Here is a 17,159-nt window from a genome sequence, read left to right on the forward strand (position 1 = left end):
TATAAGCAGAAAATGATAATAGCTTCTTTCGAACATGACTCCAAAAAGAAACAATTCATCTAAGCAAAAATTATAAACATTGAAGGGACCCACCGTTGATCAATTATCGGAATTTGGACTAGCCGTTGGATTCAAATCCAACCGTCAACATATTTCTTCAACCTCCCACCGCTTTGCGCTTACTCTATTAGGGCAAAACAACCTATTGATTCTCTTTCACTTCACCCTGCTATATCAACCAACCGTATGTTATAGATGTAACCACATATAATCTACTCATCTATAAGTACTGCTATCCTAACACCTACTAGGTATCGCTTCCTCCTCGCCGTCGGAGACAATCATTAGTGAGAAAACTGGACAAACAGTAGCAACATCCTTCCAGCAAAGGTCCATAAGGCAGTGATAACTCCATGAACATTTCAGCACGTTGAAGCACCATCGCTACGGCTCCAACCCATAGGAGAAGAAAAGAAAAGAAAAACCCATGGAGACATTGCCAGGAAGAAGAAACCGAAGCCCTGACCTGACAATCGGTCCAAGCCCACGCGGCCCATTCCCCCACGGCCGTGCTCGGAATTCCGGACTCCAGCAGCAGCGGGCGCCGCCGCCAACCCCAAAAGGGCAAAACCCTCAAACCCTTGCTCCCGTTTCAAACCGTATATTTGAAACCCTCTCGAATCCGAGCGGACTGTCGCCGCAATTTCGAAATTTTCCCCTCCCCCACGAGCGGGCGGGCGGGCGAGCTACTCGCCGCCGCACCACCACCACCACCACCACCACCTCCGCCGTTTTTAAATTTCAAATCCTCCCCGACGCGCCCCCACGCCCGATCTATCTATAATCCACCCCGTGGCCGCCTCCGATCCCCATGTCGCGTGGGTATCCCCGTCTCCATCTGTGAGTGAGGCGTGGTGCTGTGGCCGGGGCGCGAGGGCGTTTCGTCGAGCACATGGAGGGCGGCGGCGGCGGGACGGACATGAACTCCGTCCCGGACGGCGTCGTGCAGCACGTCCTGTCGATGCTCAGCAACGTCCGCGACGTGGCGGCGTGCGCCTGCGTGTGCCGCCGCTGGCGCGAGTGCGTGCCCTACCTGCCGGCGCTCTTCTTCCCGCGGAACGCCTTCGACACCGCCGCGGCGGCGGGGGGCGCGGCGGACGATGCCATCGGCAGGATGGTGGCGTCCGTCGAGCGGCTCCGGGAGCTGGTCATCTACTGCCCCTTCTCCATGGCCCGCCTGCCCGAGTGGCTATCGCTGCGCAGCGCCTCGCTCAGGGTGCTCGAGCTGCGGATGGACGCCGCCGCCGCTGATAAGGCGGAGGACGGCGGCTACCTGGACTGCATTGGCCTGGCCAGGGGCCTGGAGGAACTCAGGCTCTGGGGGGTCTCGCTCACGGCCGCGCCGGCGTGGGGGCGACTAGACCGGCTCCGCGTGCTGGAGATTGTCGGCGCCCCGCTAGAGGACAGCGCTGTGAAAGACGCCATCGCCGCGTGCCCCAACCTCACCGACCTGTCGCTGCTTGGTTGCGACTGCTCGGGCGCTGTATCCATCGAACTCCCGCTGCTCGAGCGATGCCGGCTTGACTTCCTCGGCTCCGGTAACTGCTCTCTCTCGCTAGTCGCTCCCCGCGTCGAGTCACTCGAGGTCCAGGGCTTCACCTGGATTACTCTGCGCGGTGACCATAGCCTCCGCCGCCTCTCAATCGCCAAAAGCACCGGTATGCAACACACTCCGAATTGTTCGTCACGCTGACATGTTGCTGCGAGTTACTACTACTTAGGGTTGTGTTCATGTGATGTGCTGTTTTCTGACGAAATGTTGCAGGGAGGGTGTACAAGGTGGACACTGGGAAGCTCCCAGATCTGGAGCACCTCTCGCTGCGCGGCGTCCAATGGAGCTGGGCTGCAGTAAACTCTGTGCTGCAGTGTGCGAGGGATGTGAAGCACCTAGTGATGAAAATCGAGTTCTGTGGCGACTTTGATGCGCTCCAGCCATTCCCGGAGGTTGATCTGGTTGATTTCTTTAACAGCCACCCGAATCTCCGCAAGTTTGATATTCATGGTGCCATGTTTGCTGCCCTGTGCCAGAAAAACAGCTTGAAAAGTGTGAGTGCTTGGTTTGCATGTTGCAGCATAGCATTGAACTTTGGATTGTTATATAAGGCATTGATAAATGATATAGATGACTAATATATGAGAATTGTGAATGCAGTTAGACGCAAGGTTCTGCATCCCTTGCTTGGAAGAGGTTCTGATCACAGTGCGCTCACCACTAAATGCTGAGCAGAAGCTGAACACTCTCGAGTCGCTTGTGAAGTATAGCGTGAGGCTGCGCACTATGGTCATCAGAATCTCGCAGATGAAGAATTGCCATGATGCGGCTGATGATTTCTTTGAGGAGATATGTAAGTTCAAATACATGAACAACAAGAAAGTACGGGTTGAATAAAGCAGGATGCTGCGTGATTTTTTTTTCATCAAATTGATTTGGGTAAGAACTATTTTTTTCATTTCATTTTATTTTCATTTGAATAGAGGATGTATGCCAGTCCTTGAGTAACTATGAAGTTGTGTACTTGTTGTTTACCTGGTTGAGTTTAAATGCTGGAGTTTGTTGTAGAACAATTTTGATTCATGTGCTTGGAATTTTGAAAACTGTCTTTTTAATCTCTATTCTCTTAGCGTACATTTGTCTAGTGGCATACTGCATGTCTATTCTGTACATCTGTAGGTGAACCATCGCAAACTAAACATGCTACTCCTACATTCTAGAGGATGCCTTAGCTTCACTATTAGCTTGTTTTTCCCCCTGAAATCAGCAAGCCGTTGACAGCATACTTTATATGAAGGTCTCCCTTTTTAAGGAGAAATGAGACTAAACCTTACAGTTACGCAAATAATTAGGGAAAACTGTGCGAAAACCACAACTACACACTCTCAGAACCCAGCTTCACTATTAGCTTGTTCTTATTGTAGTTATCCACTGCATGTTTCTGTAACTGGTCAATCGAAGCAACATTTGAGCTTTAAGTCAATTGAAATTCTGTGGATTTAATATGTTCTGGTCAGAATATCGTAAGGCTCTACCAATCTGGTATGATCTTTTGGTCTATCTACTGCTGCCTTTTGAATTGTGAGATGCTACTTAATAAGAACTTGGAACGTGCTGTCCACAGTGCTCTGTTTTCTTGTAGTACTAGTTTCTTTTGCTGGCTCTCTGTAGCCGCCTGATGAAAAAAACTTGGAATGGCATGGTAATTTAGGGATGCAGCTTTATCTTTGGGTGACTTGTGAAATGTTTTTCAATCTGTTTGTACATGGTACACACTTCTAGTTTTGGTGGATCCTGGGTTGTAATGGTCAAAACCACCAAAATAGTATGAATTGAAACTGAATTTGAAACCAACTAACATCAAGATAGAATTTGTTTTTAGATAACGAGAACTTGTTCGACATTGGTATTGAGATTTCATAATCCGATCTGTCAGGGAAATCCGGTGATCACCCAGATTTCTAGTTTTCTGTTCAGTCATCGTGCCTACTATAAACAATAACCCATAACTAATCTATTGCATTGTCTACACTCTACATGTAAATGCTCACACTTTAGTCACTCTTTGTCCGGGCGCATCTTTAGATTAAACTTCATAGTAGCGGACAATTCGATCGTTGAGTTTCTGTGCTGGCCGTGCGTTTGGCTCCACGCGCTGCATCAGTAGATATACGTCAGGATTTTACACTGGAACAATCATCAAATGCAGCGCAAATCCAAATCTCCAATTCGGATTATTCATAGCTACAATCATTCACAGTCCTTCAGCACCTACATACCGTAGTCACTGTCTTGAACAAGTCAATCTGCTCCTTTGATGCATCTGCTATCTGTTAGACAGTTAAGGACAGAAAGTTCAGCTCATCAGCTGATGCCTGCATATACGTGAGCTCATGATCACATACTCCTGCATTGTTTCCATATACCTTGCTCATGATCGTCCAGATCACTCCTTCGGTGCAAGGCGGCGTTGTGAGGGAGCCGTCGTATCTGTAGTAGCCTGAGGTTTTGTCTATCCAGGTCGATGGATCAACAGGCTGCTTCACTTCCTCCTCACCCTTCTCTTTCCCAGCAAGACTCTTGAAGTATGGCCCCATCTTCAGACACATTTGTAAATAGGAAATAATTTATGAAAAAACTTTTATATACGTATTTATAGTTGATTTAAAAGCTAAGTCTAAAAAATAAACTACGATGAAAAACCTCTCAAACAACTCAAAATTTAACTTACAAACATAACCAAAAGTTAAAAGATAGGGGTTGGACCTCGGTCAACAATTTGCTGGGCATGCCTGCTTTGGTGCTGAGCAGCACAGAGATGACGGCTCTCGCCTTGCTGGGGTCCTCGTGAACCATGTGCATCTCTGCCTCGAACCTGCATGAATTAAATTGTTAGCACTAACCGCTGCGAAATCTGTTCGATAAGAATGCATACAAGTGCTAAGGGTATGTTTAGTTCGAGAAAAAAAAATTTTTAGTGTCACATTGAACGTTTAATCGGATGTCAAAAGAGGTTTTTGGACACGAATGAAAAAACGAATTTTACAGCTTGTCCGGAAACCGCGAACCGCGAGACGAATCTTTTGAACATATTTAATATGCCATTACCACACTTAGGTTACTGTAGCACTTATGGCTAATCATGGACTAATTAAGTTTAAAAGATTTGTCTCATGATTTTCTACCTGACTGTGTAATTATTTCTTTTATCTATGTTTAATGCTTTATTTAGATGTTCAAAAATTTAATGTGATGTTTTTTTAAAAAAAGCTTTTAGGGAACTAAGCATACCATAATTAAACTAGCTAGTAGCTAGATACAGCCCAACGAGTTCGTAATTATACTGTTCTGGTATCAAAATTTCAGATAAAAAGGTTCTGTTTTGAAATTTGGTATGGGTAAACCTTACCGTCGGGGGCTGTGTTACTGCACTCCAGCGGTAACCACAATAATCACGGCAAACGATAAAAACGTATAAAATGTTTAAAAAGTCAAAGTTTATTTGAGTTTGATGGGTTATTGTGTGGTTTTTTATTTCCGATGTAGTTAGCTTTTAAATTTATATTTGACTATTTGTTTTTAAAAAATATATAATTATTAATTGTGTTGTTACGATTGACTTATTACTAAAAACGCTATAAGTATGATGTACAATATTACATATTTGCATAAAAAATTGAATAAAGCGAATGGTTAAATAAAAAAACGGAGGGACTAGTGGACTACTACACCAAGTCCCCAACGGTAACCGCGTGTTAACCATGCCATGGATGAAGGATGGTGCAGTGGGTACCTGGTTCCGTTGATTGTGTGTTCGGAGGGTGCGTGCCAGTGCACCTGCAGGAGCGTGTACTCCTTCCCTTGGACCGTCAGCTTGCTATTCCCATCTTTCCATTTCAGCTGAAACACCCAGGCACAAATCACGTCAGTTTCGGATCGAACCAGAGCTGCATATATCTGCGACTGTATCCGCAAAGCTTGGGCTCTCTGTGTGTCCAACCATGAAATCGTGGCCTCGGTTCTGCATGGTGGCGGCGCCGGCCTTGTAGGTCTGCGCCAGTGGCGCCTTCTCCTTCTGAGGCTCCACCTTGCCGATGTCGATCGGCGATTGCCTCTTGCCGTCGCCGCAGATGGCCCAGTCCTTGCGCAGCGCCGCCCACTTCTCCGGCCCCGTGGCGTCGTCGTCGTAGCCGAACACCTCGTGCGACGCGTCTGCACGCAGCTCTCACTTGATCGTCCAAACGGTGATTGATCGATCAATCGATCGATCGATCGATCGAAGCGGCTGGGGGTGCACTTACGAGCTTCCTCTGCCCGCGCGGACGTGATGGCGGCGGTGGAGAAGGCGAGGAAGACGGCGAGGCTGGCCAGGACCAGCGGCGGTGCCGGTGCGGGGGCGTCTCGTCTCCGGCGGGCCATCTCCGTTGGTCGCGGCTTGCGTTGGCCGGAAGCGGTGTCGTCGAGATCAATAAATTTAGGAGCCATGAATCGTGGGTGGCTTCAAAATAGGAAGACACGGGACGATGGCCTCATGCTCTCGGGATAAATTAAGAGGAAAAGACACCATCGGATTTCATACAAGAACATCACGTTAAAGTTAGCATGCTTCCACGCAAAAAAGAAAGGAAATAAGAAGCTACAAAAATAAATCACGTTAAGTACGCCTTCCACGCAAAAATATGAGAAAAGAGAAGCTAACCCTGGCAGGAGTACGGTACATGGGTTTGCTCAAGCAAGGTGTTTGTGTTTGTGTCGGTCGAGGTCCTCTGTCGGTTAAGACATAAGTTCTTAAAAGAAAGCAAACGGGAGAATTTTTAAAGCAGAGTCTGGAGTTTGTAAAATCTCACTCGATGGTACTCACTGAATCACAGCATTCTTCTCCAGATAACCAGCCATTTCTTCTTCGTTCCACCGTGCAGCATCTCGTCCGATTGTCTCCGAGCTGCATAGTTGTGGGCCTTGTGGCTTATTCCCTCCGTCGTTATACCTTGAGTTTAAGATTGCCCCATAAAAACAATCTGTTACGAATAACCTCTCCTAATTCACTTTGGTTTGATATTTTCCCATAGTCGTCACTCACCTTGTTTCTTGGCCCTATTTGCATGTGTTAATGGGCCTGGTGCATACGAATGGCAACATTGCTCCTCTCAGCCTAGAACGTGTGGGGTCTACGGCCACAAGAACATGCAAGCAGCGGCAATCTCGGGAGAGTGAAATCTCAAATCTAGATGAATTACAGAGTGGTATTTAAACAATTCATCTTGTGGGTCAATCTTAAACTTAGAGTGATATTTAGGTTTTTCTTTTGCAGCTTTTTTTTCTATTTTTTTGACGTAAATTGGTGTCATTTATTGAAATGTACATTCTTATGATTTTTTATCACATAAGTAATACATTAGTAAAGTAATTTTTGATGAAAGTTTTATTATAACAAAATAAAATGTATCCATTATTTCGAAAGGAATGGAATATTTCAGTAGAGTGCATTCAAGCGCTTTGAAGTTGCCATTTGCGGGCTCAAATAAATTCATGAAGGGTAATCAAGGGCCATTCAGATTAACCCACTTCCATGCTCAGTGTTGGCGTCGTCGGCGCTGTCCGTGTACCGCCGCCGACCCGTCGTGCAATGCATCTCGAATCAGCGAGGTAACGTGTCTAAGCCAGACTGTCCCTCGAATGTTGGAGGAGAAATTCACTACGAAATCAAACCGCGGCCTCATCAACCTCCTAAACCACAGGGTCAAAATTAACATCAAGCTCAGAAAAGTTAATCCCATTTCCCAAACTCGAGAGAGAGATAGAGCTTGCTTTACATCACCCGTGACACCGGAACGTGACCAGTTCCCTTCAGGAAAGAAGAACCCTCCTCCAAGACTAAAAAGCAGCTGAAAACTAACAGGGTCGTCGCGACAGTTCTCCACGCCACACGCGGTCAAACGCCGAAGGCGCGCTGCAACCGCGCGAGCCCTCGAGCGCCGCCGGCGAAATAGACCATCTCTTCGCTTCCTCCCGTATAAAAAACGGCAGCCGCGCGCGGGCGGCGAAGCTCCAAACAACCAGGGAAACCACAGAGGCCGAGACGACGCAGAGGATACCGTAAACACTGCAGTGTCGTGTCGTCGTGTGTGCCGTGCGCGCGTGTGTGTCGTGTGTGTGTGGTTTCCAGGTTTCCGCAGGTCGCGCGCGCCGGTCTCGACGGAGATGGCGCCGCGCGGCTCGCTGCTCCCGAGCTTCCTCTACGACGGCGGGGCGCCGAGCGGCGGGGGCGCGCCGGCGGTCTTGGCGGGGGCGCCGAGCGAGCCGCCGTTCGGGAAGATCGAGATGTTCTCGCCGGCGTACTACTCCGCCTGCGCCTTCGGCGGGGCCGCCGCGTGCGGGCTCACGCACGCCGCCGTGACCCCGCTCGACGTTATCAAGTGCAACATCCAGGTACCTGAGCCTGCACTTTCCTCGCACGATCTCTGTGAAACTGAACAGCTCAAAAACAAGTTTTTTGGATAGATTTGCTCGCGTTTGTGCCCGGATGGTGGTAAAAATTCTGCAAATTTTTATGACACGAAGTGCGAGTCGCGATATTCCCTTGTGGTTTTGTTGGAACTTGCAAGGTCGATGGCTGGAAGAGCGGAAGACCTTTCCTCGTGTTAAATGACCGGGAGTTTCGGGTCCAAGTCAGCTACCGAGAAAGTTGGAGCGTAACAGACACAGACATGTCGCAGAGCACGTCATCCGTGACGAGACGTGTCTGGAAATACTTTTCGTCAGACGCATTCAAAGACTTGTAGGCCTGATGGGCTCTTGTAGTTGTACCTCGGCCCATCAAACCTAAAAACTCGGGCTCATATACGGTTTCTTGGCATACCAATTGCCAGCCAAAATTTGAATTGAAAACTTAATTTAGAGTTAATTTTAAGGGTTTTTAAATAATGCCATTCACTACTAGTTGTTACTATTCAATTACGGATGAACTGTTGATTTTCCGCTGTTCTCCATTCTTATTTTTCGCTTTTGCTTTTACTTACGAGACAAACTTTAATTTTTCAACTTTAAATTTAGAGTTGATGGTATTATCTTTTAAGTCAGTAAGAACACGTATATAAATTTTTTATTTACAAACTATCACCCCCTCGTCTGTGACACGGAGATTGCGACCACGCAGATCGATCCGGCGAAGTACAAGAGCACCACGTCGGCGTTCGGCGTCGTGATGTGGGAGCAGGGCGCCCGTGGCTTCTTCAGGGGATGGGCGCCGACGTTCCTCGGCTACAGCGCGCAGGGCGCGTTCAAGTACGGCCTCTACGAGGTCTTCAAGAAGGAGTACACCGACCTGGCAGGGCCGGAGTACGCCGCCAGGTACAAGACGCTCATCTACCTCGCCGGCTCGGCCACCGCCGAGGTGGCGGCCGACGTCGCGCTCTGCCCCATGGAGGCCGTCAAGGTCCGCGTGCAGACGCAGCCTGGCTACGCCAGGGGGCTCAGCGACGGCTTCCCAAAGATCGTCAGGAGCGAAGGCTATGCAGGGTAATGTGTACACGCATCCGCAGCTCTGATCAGCCTGCATTTCGTATGATCATCACTTCATTGTTATTATGCTCCTAAACTGATGTTGCCTGTTGAATGCAGACTGTTCAGAGGGCTGGTTCCACTATGGGGACGTCAGATTCCTTGTAAGTCCTCCTGATATGCTTAATTTGCCGCGATATAGTGGCCGTTGGGGTATAGGGATTTTTTTAAAATTTCTTGTCACATCGGATGTTTAGATATTAATTAGGAGTATTAAATATAGATTAATAACAAAACTAATTGTATAAATAAAGTCTATTTTATTAGACAAATTTTTTAAGCCTAATTAATTCATGATTAGCAAATGTTTACGGTAGCATTACCTTTGCTAACCATGGACTAATTAGACTTAATATATTCGTCTCGCGAAATAGTCTAGAGTATGATGTGGGTTTTATTAATAATCTATATTTAATACTTCTAATTAGTGTCCAAACATTCGATATGACAGTGACAAAAAATAGTCAGGGGAAACAAACACCCCTATAATGCTAAGGCTTTGTTGTGATCAGCATTGTTTGAGAGATACTGAATTCATGATCGTCTGAATTATGATTGTCCCTTCCATTCTTGTTTGCAGACACCATGATGAAATTCGCAACGTACGAGAACATTGTGGAGATGGCATACAAGCATCTCATCCCAACACCGAAGGAGCAGTGCAGCAAGCCTCTGCAGCTCGGGGTGAGCTTCGGGAGTGGCTACATCGCAGGAGTCTTCTGCGCCGCCGTCTCGCACCCTGCCGACAACTTGGTCTCGTTTCTCAACAACGCCAAGGGCGCCACCGCCGGAGATGCTGTCAAGAACCTTGGGCTTTGGGGACTCTTCACTCGCGGTCTGCCTCTTCGCATCCTCATGATCGGCACCCTGACTGGAACCCAGTGGGTGATCTATGATTCTTTCAAAGTTATGATTGGCCTGTAAGTCTGTCTGCACTTCTGCGTTTTATTTTCTGTAGGAGGCATTTGTTTCTGTAGGATTTCTAAAATCTAATAGATTATACAATTTTACAGGCCAACCACCGGTGGGGCTCCTGCTCCTGCTCCTGTTGCTGTGCCAATCGGAGAACTTGCGGAATTGAAAGCCTCTGCTTGATCTTATTGTAACATCTTGTATCTATGTTTCATAATCAATAGTATATTTTTGTTGAGAAACATAGCACAAACGCGGGCGCTAAATTGGTGATATAATTTTTTTTCTTCGTGCAATTCGTAATCCTTTGGTGTTTTTTTTTATTAGGTTAGATAGTTGCAATGTATCAAACAAGTTATTAGTTGGTGGAAACTCAAAAATTAATAATCATATCTGCGTCCTTGTTACAATCTATGTCCGTAACGTACATAAATCATTTTTTCAGTAAGTTATTACTTGGTGAAATCTTGTTGACAAATTAACCGGTGTCCATATGATTTAATTGAATAAAGAGAAGGCCAAGACAAACAACTGCGCGTATTTCTTCACAAGTTATGTGGCACGAGTGCACTATCTCTTACATAGTTACATGTCTCAACTTCCTTCACAAGTTTTGAGCTTGGAAAGCGTCAAGTTGGGCACCGATAAGACTTTCGGATTCTTGAAAAGATGGATTTCCCACATCCCCATTGTTGACAAAACTAACCTTTTCATCAAGCAAGTGGAAGTAAACAAACGGAATGATTGAGAAAAAAACAAGTCGAATAAAGGGTTCCATTTCGTGCAAAGGTTCATATCTTTCTTTGAATAATTGAGCCAGGCTGTATTTTGAAGGGTCAACAAAGATTGTTCCTCTAGAAATGACCATATTTTAAGATGTAGTGACAACTATGCAGTCAACATACAAAATGAAAATAATGTCTTTGAATTTGCCTCCGCTGATACTTCCACTGTTTAGGTGGTCTATGTTTTCCTAGTATATTGTGATAAAAAAAGACATTAGTCAATGTCATGTATTAGAGACCACTATTACCCCCTGTCTGCCAGTGGAAACCAAATATGTAAACCATTTCTATTATATAAAAATATATTAAAGCCGTGTAATATTATAAATATTGAGAACATCTAGCCTATACACATTGCAGATTCGGGTTATGTTCTTTTATAAGAAATGAAATCATCTAATTGAGCGGCATATCGGCATACTTATCAAACTTTTAAATGGTGTAATTTTTTAAAAGCATTCTTTTTCTGAAAGAATCAGCACAAGACTGTGTTATTTCATTAATAAAGGTGGAGAAAAATACAAATCCCTAGAGGCGTAAGCAAACAAAAGAGAAAAATGAGTGGGGAACATGAAAACGGGCGCGGTGGGCTCTACATGTTATAAGCAATTAAGAAAACTTTTTAAAAAGCATTCTATGTATATAGAAATATGATTTTCTTAGAAAACTATTATTAACCTATCTATCTATTTTATAATAGTTAATTCATTCATTCACACTCTTAAATAATCATTACAAAATTAGCTAGCTATTCAGCTATTTATCTATTCAGAATAAGAAAAAAAAAAGGACTCAGGCATACCGACAACTTGTGCTTTTGTCGGTGCGGATGGTGTTAGCAAAGATCAAGCAGTTTTTGACTGATAAGTCAAACTTAGGCAGAGGTAATTAGCGTTAGTTCGTAAAGAGCTCCAATGCTACTTACTAGCAGGGGCAATTTGTCATCACCCACATCACACTGTAAATACTCTTTGCTTTAATTCACCAGCCTAACTTGTGTTTCCAAAGATAGAATTATTAGGCATGGAAACATAACCGTTGTTGCTTCGGGAGAGAGCCTCTGTTTCTTTTCCTGCTTTGAAGTACAGTTTACACCCTTCTCAACCTCACCAAAGAAATGTACTGTGCATATTATCATATACTACTACTAATCACTAATCAGGAATCATGTTTTTATGTGTCCATGTCACCAACTTCAAAGCTAACCCTTATTCTTATACTCTAATCCCACGAACAAGTTGGCAACTTGTTTTTTTTTATCTATGGCGGCCATTTTTTTATCTATGTCCAGTGTCCACACCTCAAGGACCAGTTTTCTCCTCTCCTTTTTTTTTGGTTATCAGCCTGCAGAAATTGACCATATGGACCAGTATGCAGCATTGCAGATTATCATCTTGTCAGGGTAATCGGATCCAAGGATTCTACAATGGACAGGTATATACACTGCCATGTCAATGCCATGCTGGCACTGTGGAGATGCACACAGTGCCACTGCCACGTCATACGTGCTGGATCGTATACAGCGCTCGGTTATCACGGTGCTATCTCTCTCCTGACGTGTCCTGCGATGGCACGTCCAAATGGGAGCCACCACCGGCCGTCGACGACACGGAGCCGGCGGCGGAGCCCGTCGTGCCGGCCATGGCGGTCAACGATCCCGGCTGCGGCAGGGGATGGCTCCTCCCGTAGAGCCGCAGGAAGCCGAGTGCCTCGACCCGCGGCTCCGGCGGCGGCACGGTGCCTTCCAGGATCCGCACCACGGCTGCCATGCTCGGCCGCAGCGCGGGGTCCTCATGGAGGCAGCAGAGCGCGGCGCGGACTGCGCGTGCTGCTTCGGCCTCGTCGACGCGTCCCTCAAGCCTCGCGTCGACGAGGTCCAGGTATCTCCCCTGCTCATGGAGCTCCAGTGCCACCATCGGGAAGTACTCGTCGCCGCCGCCGCCGCTCGTCCCGCTCGCCGTCGAAGTCATCGCGCTGCTCCACCCGGACGGCCAGTCCGAGTGCTCGACGCTGGCGACCGCGACGGCGACGTTGTTGTTCAACGCCTCCTGCTCGCCACGGTTCTTTCTCCCGTGTATCAGCTCTAGCAGCACCATGCCGAAGCTGTAGACGTCGGCGCGGTCGGAGATGGCCGCGTTGCTGATCCACTCCGGCGCGAGGTACCCGCGCGTTCCTCGCATGGTGGTGAACAGCGCTGACTGCTCCCGCGACATCAGCTTGGCGAGGCCGAAGTCGGATATCTTCACCTGCCCGCCGTTGGCCAGCAAGATGTTCTCCGGCTTGACGTCGCAGTGCACGATCTTCTGCTCGCACCCGGTGTGCAGGTACGCCAGCCCGCGCGCCGCGCCGATGGCCACCTCCATGCGCTCCCCCCACTCCAGCGCCGGCCCCGTGCGGCCGAACAGTGACCGGTCGAGCGAGCCGCGGTTCATGTACTCGTAGACGAGCAGCCTGCGGGAGCCCTCGGCGCAGAAGCCGCGGAGGCGGACGAGGTTGAGGTGGCGGATGTTGCCGATGATTGTAATCTCCGTGCAGAACTCCCGCTTGGCATGCACGCCGACGGCCTCGAGCTTCTTCACGGCGATGAGCCCCTCGCCGCCCGGAAGCTCCCCTTTGTACACGGAGCCGAACCCACCGGATCCCACCTTTGTCGCGAAATTGGAGGTCATCGTTGTAATCTCCTGGTAGCTAAACCTCGTCGGCATGCCCGGTATGACGATCTCGTCGTCGTCGTCGTCAGCGTCGGCGTCCGCGTTATAACCGGTGTCCCTGGTCGGTGACTTCTGACGGCCCATGTACACTTTCATGGTGGAGTTCTTGCCCTTCTTTTTCTTGCCGTTCTTGCTCATCCTGCTTCTCCACCATAGGTACCATGCGAGCACGGAAAGGAGAAGGAACGCCGCAACGGACGGCAGGACGATCGGCACAGTGTGGTTCGCCGACGACGAGCCAGGCTGGTTGCTTCCGGCTTTGGTCGCCGAGCTGAACGTCTTGATGTATCCCAGGTTTGTATCTGACGTGCCCGTGTATAGCGAGCCGAGCTGCTTTCCTCCGAGCAAGCGGCATGTCAGGGTGGCGTTGTCGTGGAAGAAGCCGAGGCAGGCGCAGCTGGCGGTGCAGAGCGCGCGACACGCGGTTCTGTTGACGCCGGTGTTCGTCGGAGCGTCGAACTTCGTGGCGAAGTAGGCGATCGGCTGCTTGAGGGCGATGTATGAAACGGAGCCGCCGCCGCCGCTGTTGTTCTGGCACGCGGCCGGCGACGCGAGCGTGGAGCCGTCCCCCGGCGTGCACGAGCCGGGAACTGTCACGGAGGCGGCAAATAACGGCGGGCACGTGCAGGTCGAGCCGTTGCCTCCCGCGGAGCAGAGGCCAAGGGACGGACACTGCAGCGGGAGTTCGCAGTCGCCGGCTGGGGAGATGAAATCGCTGCCGACCGGCGCCGAGGAGTTCAGGTGCGCGAAGCTCGTGATGCGCAGCCGGCCGTCGCTCCCCAGCCTCAGCATGCGGAACTCCGCCGGCGGGAGGCCCACCCGGAACACCACAGCTCCGTCGGCGCCAAGCGCGAATAGCCCCGACGCGTTCACCGACATGGACGCCACGGCGGCGTTTCTGTCCTTGAACGCCCGGACGTCATTCGATAGGCGCCAGTAGGTGGATCCCTGCCACGTCAACAGCACGTCGGAGGTGATCACGCCGAGCCGGTAGTCCCCCTGGGAGAAATCGGTCGGACCCTTCGCCGACGACAAGGATGCTCCGGCGAGTAGCTGTTGGCCCGGCAGCAACGTGTCGGTGGCGTTATCGAACGACCGCCACAGCGTCGCGTTGCCGGCGTCCAGCAGCTGCAGGTCCCCGGTGTCCAGCAGGCGGAGCGCCGCGATGGGGGACCGCAGCGGCGGCGTCGACCACAGCACCGTCCCATTGGTGTCCGACACGGCGATCCCTCCCGCAGAGAGCTGGACCTTACCGGACGAGCCCGTGGGCGCGTCGCGGTTGGCCGACCAGACGGGCGTCCCCGACGGCGCGTGCAGCACGGCGAGGTAGAAGCTGGCCTGCTGCTTCCCGGGGTTGAACACCGCGGCGCTGAACGCGCCGTTCCTGGACTGCAAGAACGCGCCGCCGGTGTCGATGTACTCGTAGCTAGTCGCCGTGAAGCTGGGCCGCACGATCTCCACGGCCAGGGGCCCGGCATCCGACGCCCGCACGGCGGCGAGGAGCAGGAGCAGCAGGCACGCGAGCGATCTCGTCGGCGGCGGCATCTGCGTGCTTGCGTGGTGAGGCGCCCGCGGCGGCTGTGCCCATGTAGCGTACGGACGCACGGCACGAGGGGGGATGGAGCAGTAGGCGATCGCCGATCGGGAGCGCTGACTTCGGTTGAGTAATAATGCGCAAGAAGAGACGAAATCGGCACCTGCTTCGGCCTCCTATGGCAACGGTAAATACCCATCGGGTATTGGTACCCTAGATTCATACCAACCAGTAAAATTTCGTACCATCAAAATACTCATACCCGTCACGGGTAGAAAAATTTCTCCATACCCATACCCGTTTGGATAAACCTTACCTATCGGATTACCCATATACCCGCAATAGTTTAAAACAATCTAAATTACATAGTTTCCATATAGTATATTACAATAGATACTAGATACTAAAGACATCAAACATTTATATAGTGTAGTGGAAAAATATATGGATGATTTAAATACCTAGGGTTTTGGTTAATTGGGCTAGGCTAATTTGATATTGGACCATGACGTGTATTTAAACTTATAGGTATTTATTACCCATGGGTAAACGGGTATGGGATCATAAGAACATTTTCATACCCGCGTACCTATCGGATGAAGGTATTTGCCCGATTACTTACCCACGGATAATATATTTAGTTCATATCCGTACCCTAATTAAATAAATAACCATCGGGTCTCGGATCACGGGTCCTCGTTACCATCTAGCCTCCGGCGCCGCGCGGGAGAGTTGGGCTCGACTGGCTTGGGTTTTTTTTTTTTTTCCTTTTCGGCCGCGGTTTAGGCCTCGGAATCTATAGCTCGCGGCATGGCGCTTCGCCGGATTGGATTGCGCGGTTTTTCTTCTGGATCGGGGCGTTTTTTAAAGCGTAAACGGTGGAGTGGGTCGAGTTGCTGGGTGTCCAGCCTGAGAGTGAAAGCGAAATCTTCGGTTGGTGCATCGGCGGGCACTGGGCTGGGCACTGCAAGTCTGCAGGTAACCGTCAAACACAGCTGGCTATTAGGCCGTAGGCCGTTGCTGTACGTTGACTACTGTGCTCAGCATTAAAGCAAACGGAATGCAGCAGTGCTGCAGAATTGGGATATTTGCTGTGGAAACTGGAAAGTCAACTGATTACCTCCCACCTCCAGGTTCTTCAAACATGAGATAAGCGTTCAGATTTCGGTTTTTATGGTTTAAAAAAAGGGAAAAGAATATTTGGTAGTAAGGATAAGTTGGTAGCGCATCTGCAGGTCGCCCGGCCAGTTCTCACTTTACACACGAAGTTGGTTGTTTACTCCAGGTTTGGTTGACTGTGTGATGAAAATCTGTACAGATTCGAGCCAAATATTGACATCCAAAAGAAGTGTTGAAAATATGCGCATATGTTGTCCAGGCTTCATGTTAAACCCACAGTGAGAATCTTTATCTCTAAGAGCACAAAAAATAATCGCCCTATACTACTTATATAGGGCCTCGCAGGATTAGCTCAAGCATTGCCATAGCCGTGGCCTGGCCCATTACACAATTGCTAGCACGTGGGCCAAACCACACCAGCCAGTCAGCCACAACATAACAAGTACTACCTGGGCCACCAACACAAACGAAGCCTATTTACCAGCCCAGTTTCACTCTCCTGCCGAAACCGAGAAGCATCCCAAATGGGGCTCAAAAACAAGCCTCTCCAGCCGGTTTCACTGCGCCATTGTAGGGCAGGCGCATGCATAATCAATTGTCTCAGTCCATTGGGGGTGTCCCATACAGTAACACCGAGCTGCTGCAATCATCGCCCGTTTGCAGATTTGCAGGGACGCCAGTTTAATACTACTACCCCGCGCAGTCACCACGTACACTGTTCGCGTGATGCTGCTGCCACCACCACTGTGGTGCTCCGTCCATGTGCACTGGTGTCTGCGTCACGGACGGTCGCTACAGTTAGCGTTGGGCTAGGCGGTGGCCATATCTCATGTGCATTCGTCTTATTGTTGGAATTGAAGTTGCCAGGGTACTTTACCAGCAGGTAGGTTTAAGTGGGGGCAGCCTTAAAAAAAAGAAAATAGAGAAAAGCTTCATTCGTGTTTTAATAAATGACGTCATTGATTATCTGGGTATACGTTTGGTCA

At 49.1% G+C, this 17,159-nt stretch overlaps 4 protein-coding genes across 4 annotated transcripts; 2 read left to right on the plus strand and 2 right to left on the minus strand.

Moving 5' to 3' along the window:
• Window positions 1–706: 706 nt before the first annotated feature.
• Window positions 707–2,686, plus strand: LOC102710150 (F-box protein At1g10780). The gene is made up of 3 exons (XM_006660625.2): window positions 707–1,718; window positions 1,826–2,106; window positions 2,213–2,686. Exons 1-3 carry the CDS (start codon window positions 953–955, stop codon window positions 2,447–2,449), a joined length of 1,284 nt encoding a protein of 427 aa, XP_006660688.2. The 5' UTR covers window positions 707–952; the 3' UTR covers window positions 2,450–2,686.
• A 600-nt stretch (window positions 2,687–3,286) lies between these two features.
• On the minus strand, window positions 3,287–6,149 carry LOC102705748 (alpha carbonic anhydrase 7-like). The gene is made up of 7 exons (XM_015840889.2): window positions 5,854–6,149; window positions 5,553–5,764; window positions 5,346–5,452; window positions 4,319–4,427; window positions 3,979–4,149; window positions 3,832–3,882; window positions 3,287–3,707 (listed from the first exon to the last, which is right to left on the minus strand). Exons 1-7 carry the CDS (start codon window positions 6,035–6,037, stop codon window positions 3,639–3,641), a joined length of 903 nt encoding a protein of 300 aa, XP_015696375.2. The 5' UTR covers window positions 6,038–6,149; the 3' UTR covers window positions 3,287–3,638.
• Window positions 6,150–7,590: 1,441 nt separating this feature from the next.
• On the plus strand, window positions 7,591–10,517 carry LOC102710436 (mitochondrial phosphate carrier protein 3, mitochondrial-like). Its single transcript, XM_040527837.1, has 5 exons — window positions 7,591–7,981; window positions 8,709–9,070; window positions 9,173–9,216; window positions 9,693–10,032; window positions 10,126–10,517. Exons 1-5 carry the CDS (start codon window positions 7,754–7,756, stop codon window positions 10,205–10,207), a joined length of 1,056 nt encoding a protein of 351 aa, XP_040383771.1. The 5' UTR covers window positions 7,591–7,753; the 3' UTR covers window positions 10,208–10,517.
• Window positions 10,518–11,806: 1,289 nt separating this feature from the next.
• Window positions 11,807–15,080, minus strand: LOC102706037 (G-type lectin S-receptor-like serine/threonine-protein kinase At5g35370). The gene has a single exon (XM_015841069.2). The coding sequence runs from the start codon at window positions 15,063–15,065 to the stop codon at window positions 12,351–12,353; it is 2,715 nt and encodes a 904-aa protein (XP_015696555.2). The 5' UTR covers window positions 15,066–15,080; the 3' UTR covers window positions 11,807–12,350.
• Between the last annotated feature and the right edge of the window lie 2,079 nt (window positions 15,081–17,159).

This window comes from Oryza brachyantha, chromosome 9, assembly GCF_000231095.2.
Source record: "Oryza brachyantha chromosome 9, ObraRS2, whole genome shotgun sequence".
In the NCBI taxonomy this organism is placed as follows: Eukaryota; Viridiplantae; Streptophyta; class Magnoliopsida; order Poales; family Poaceae; genus Oryza; species Oryza brachyantha.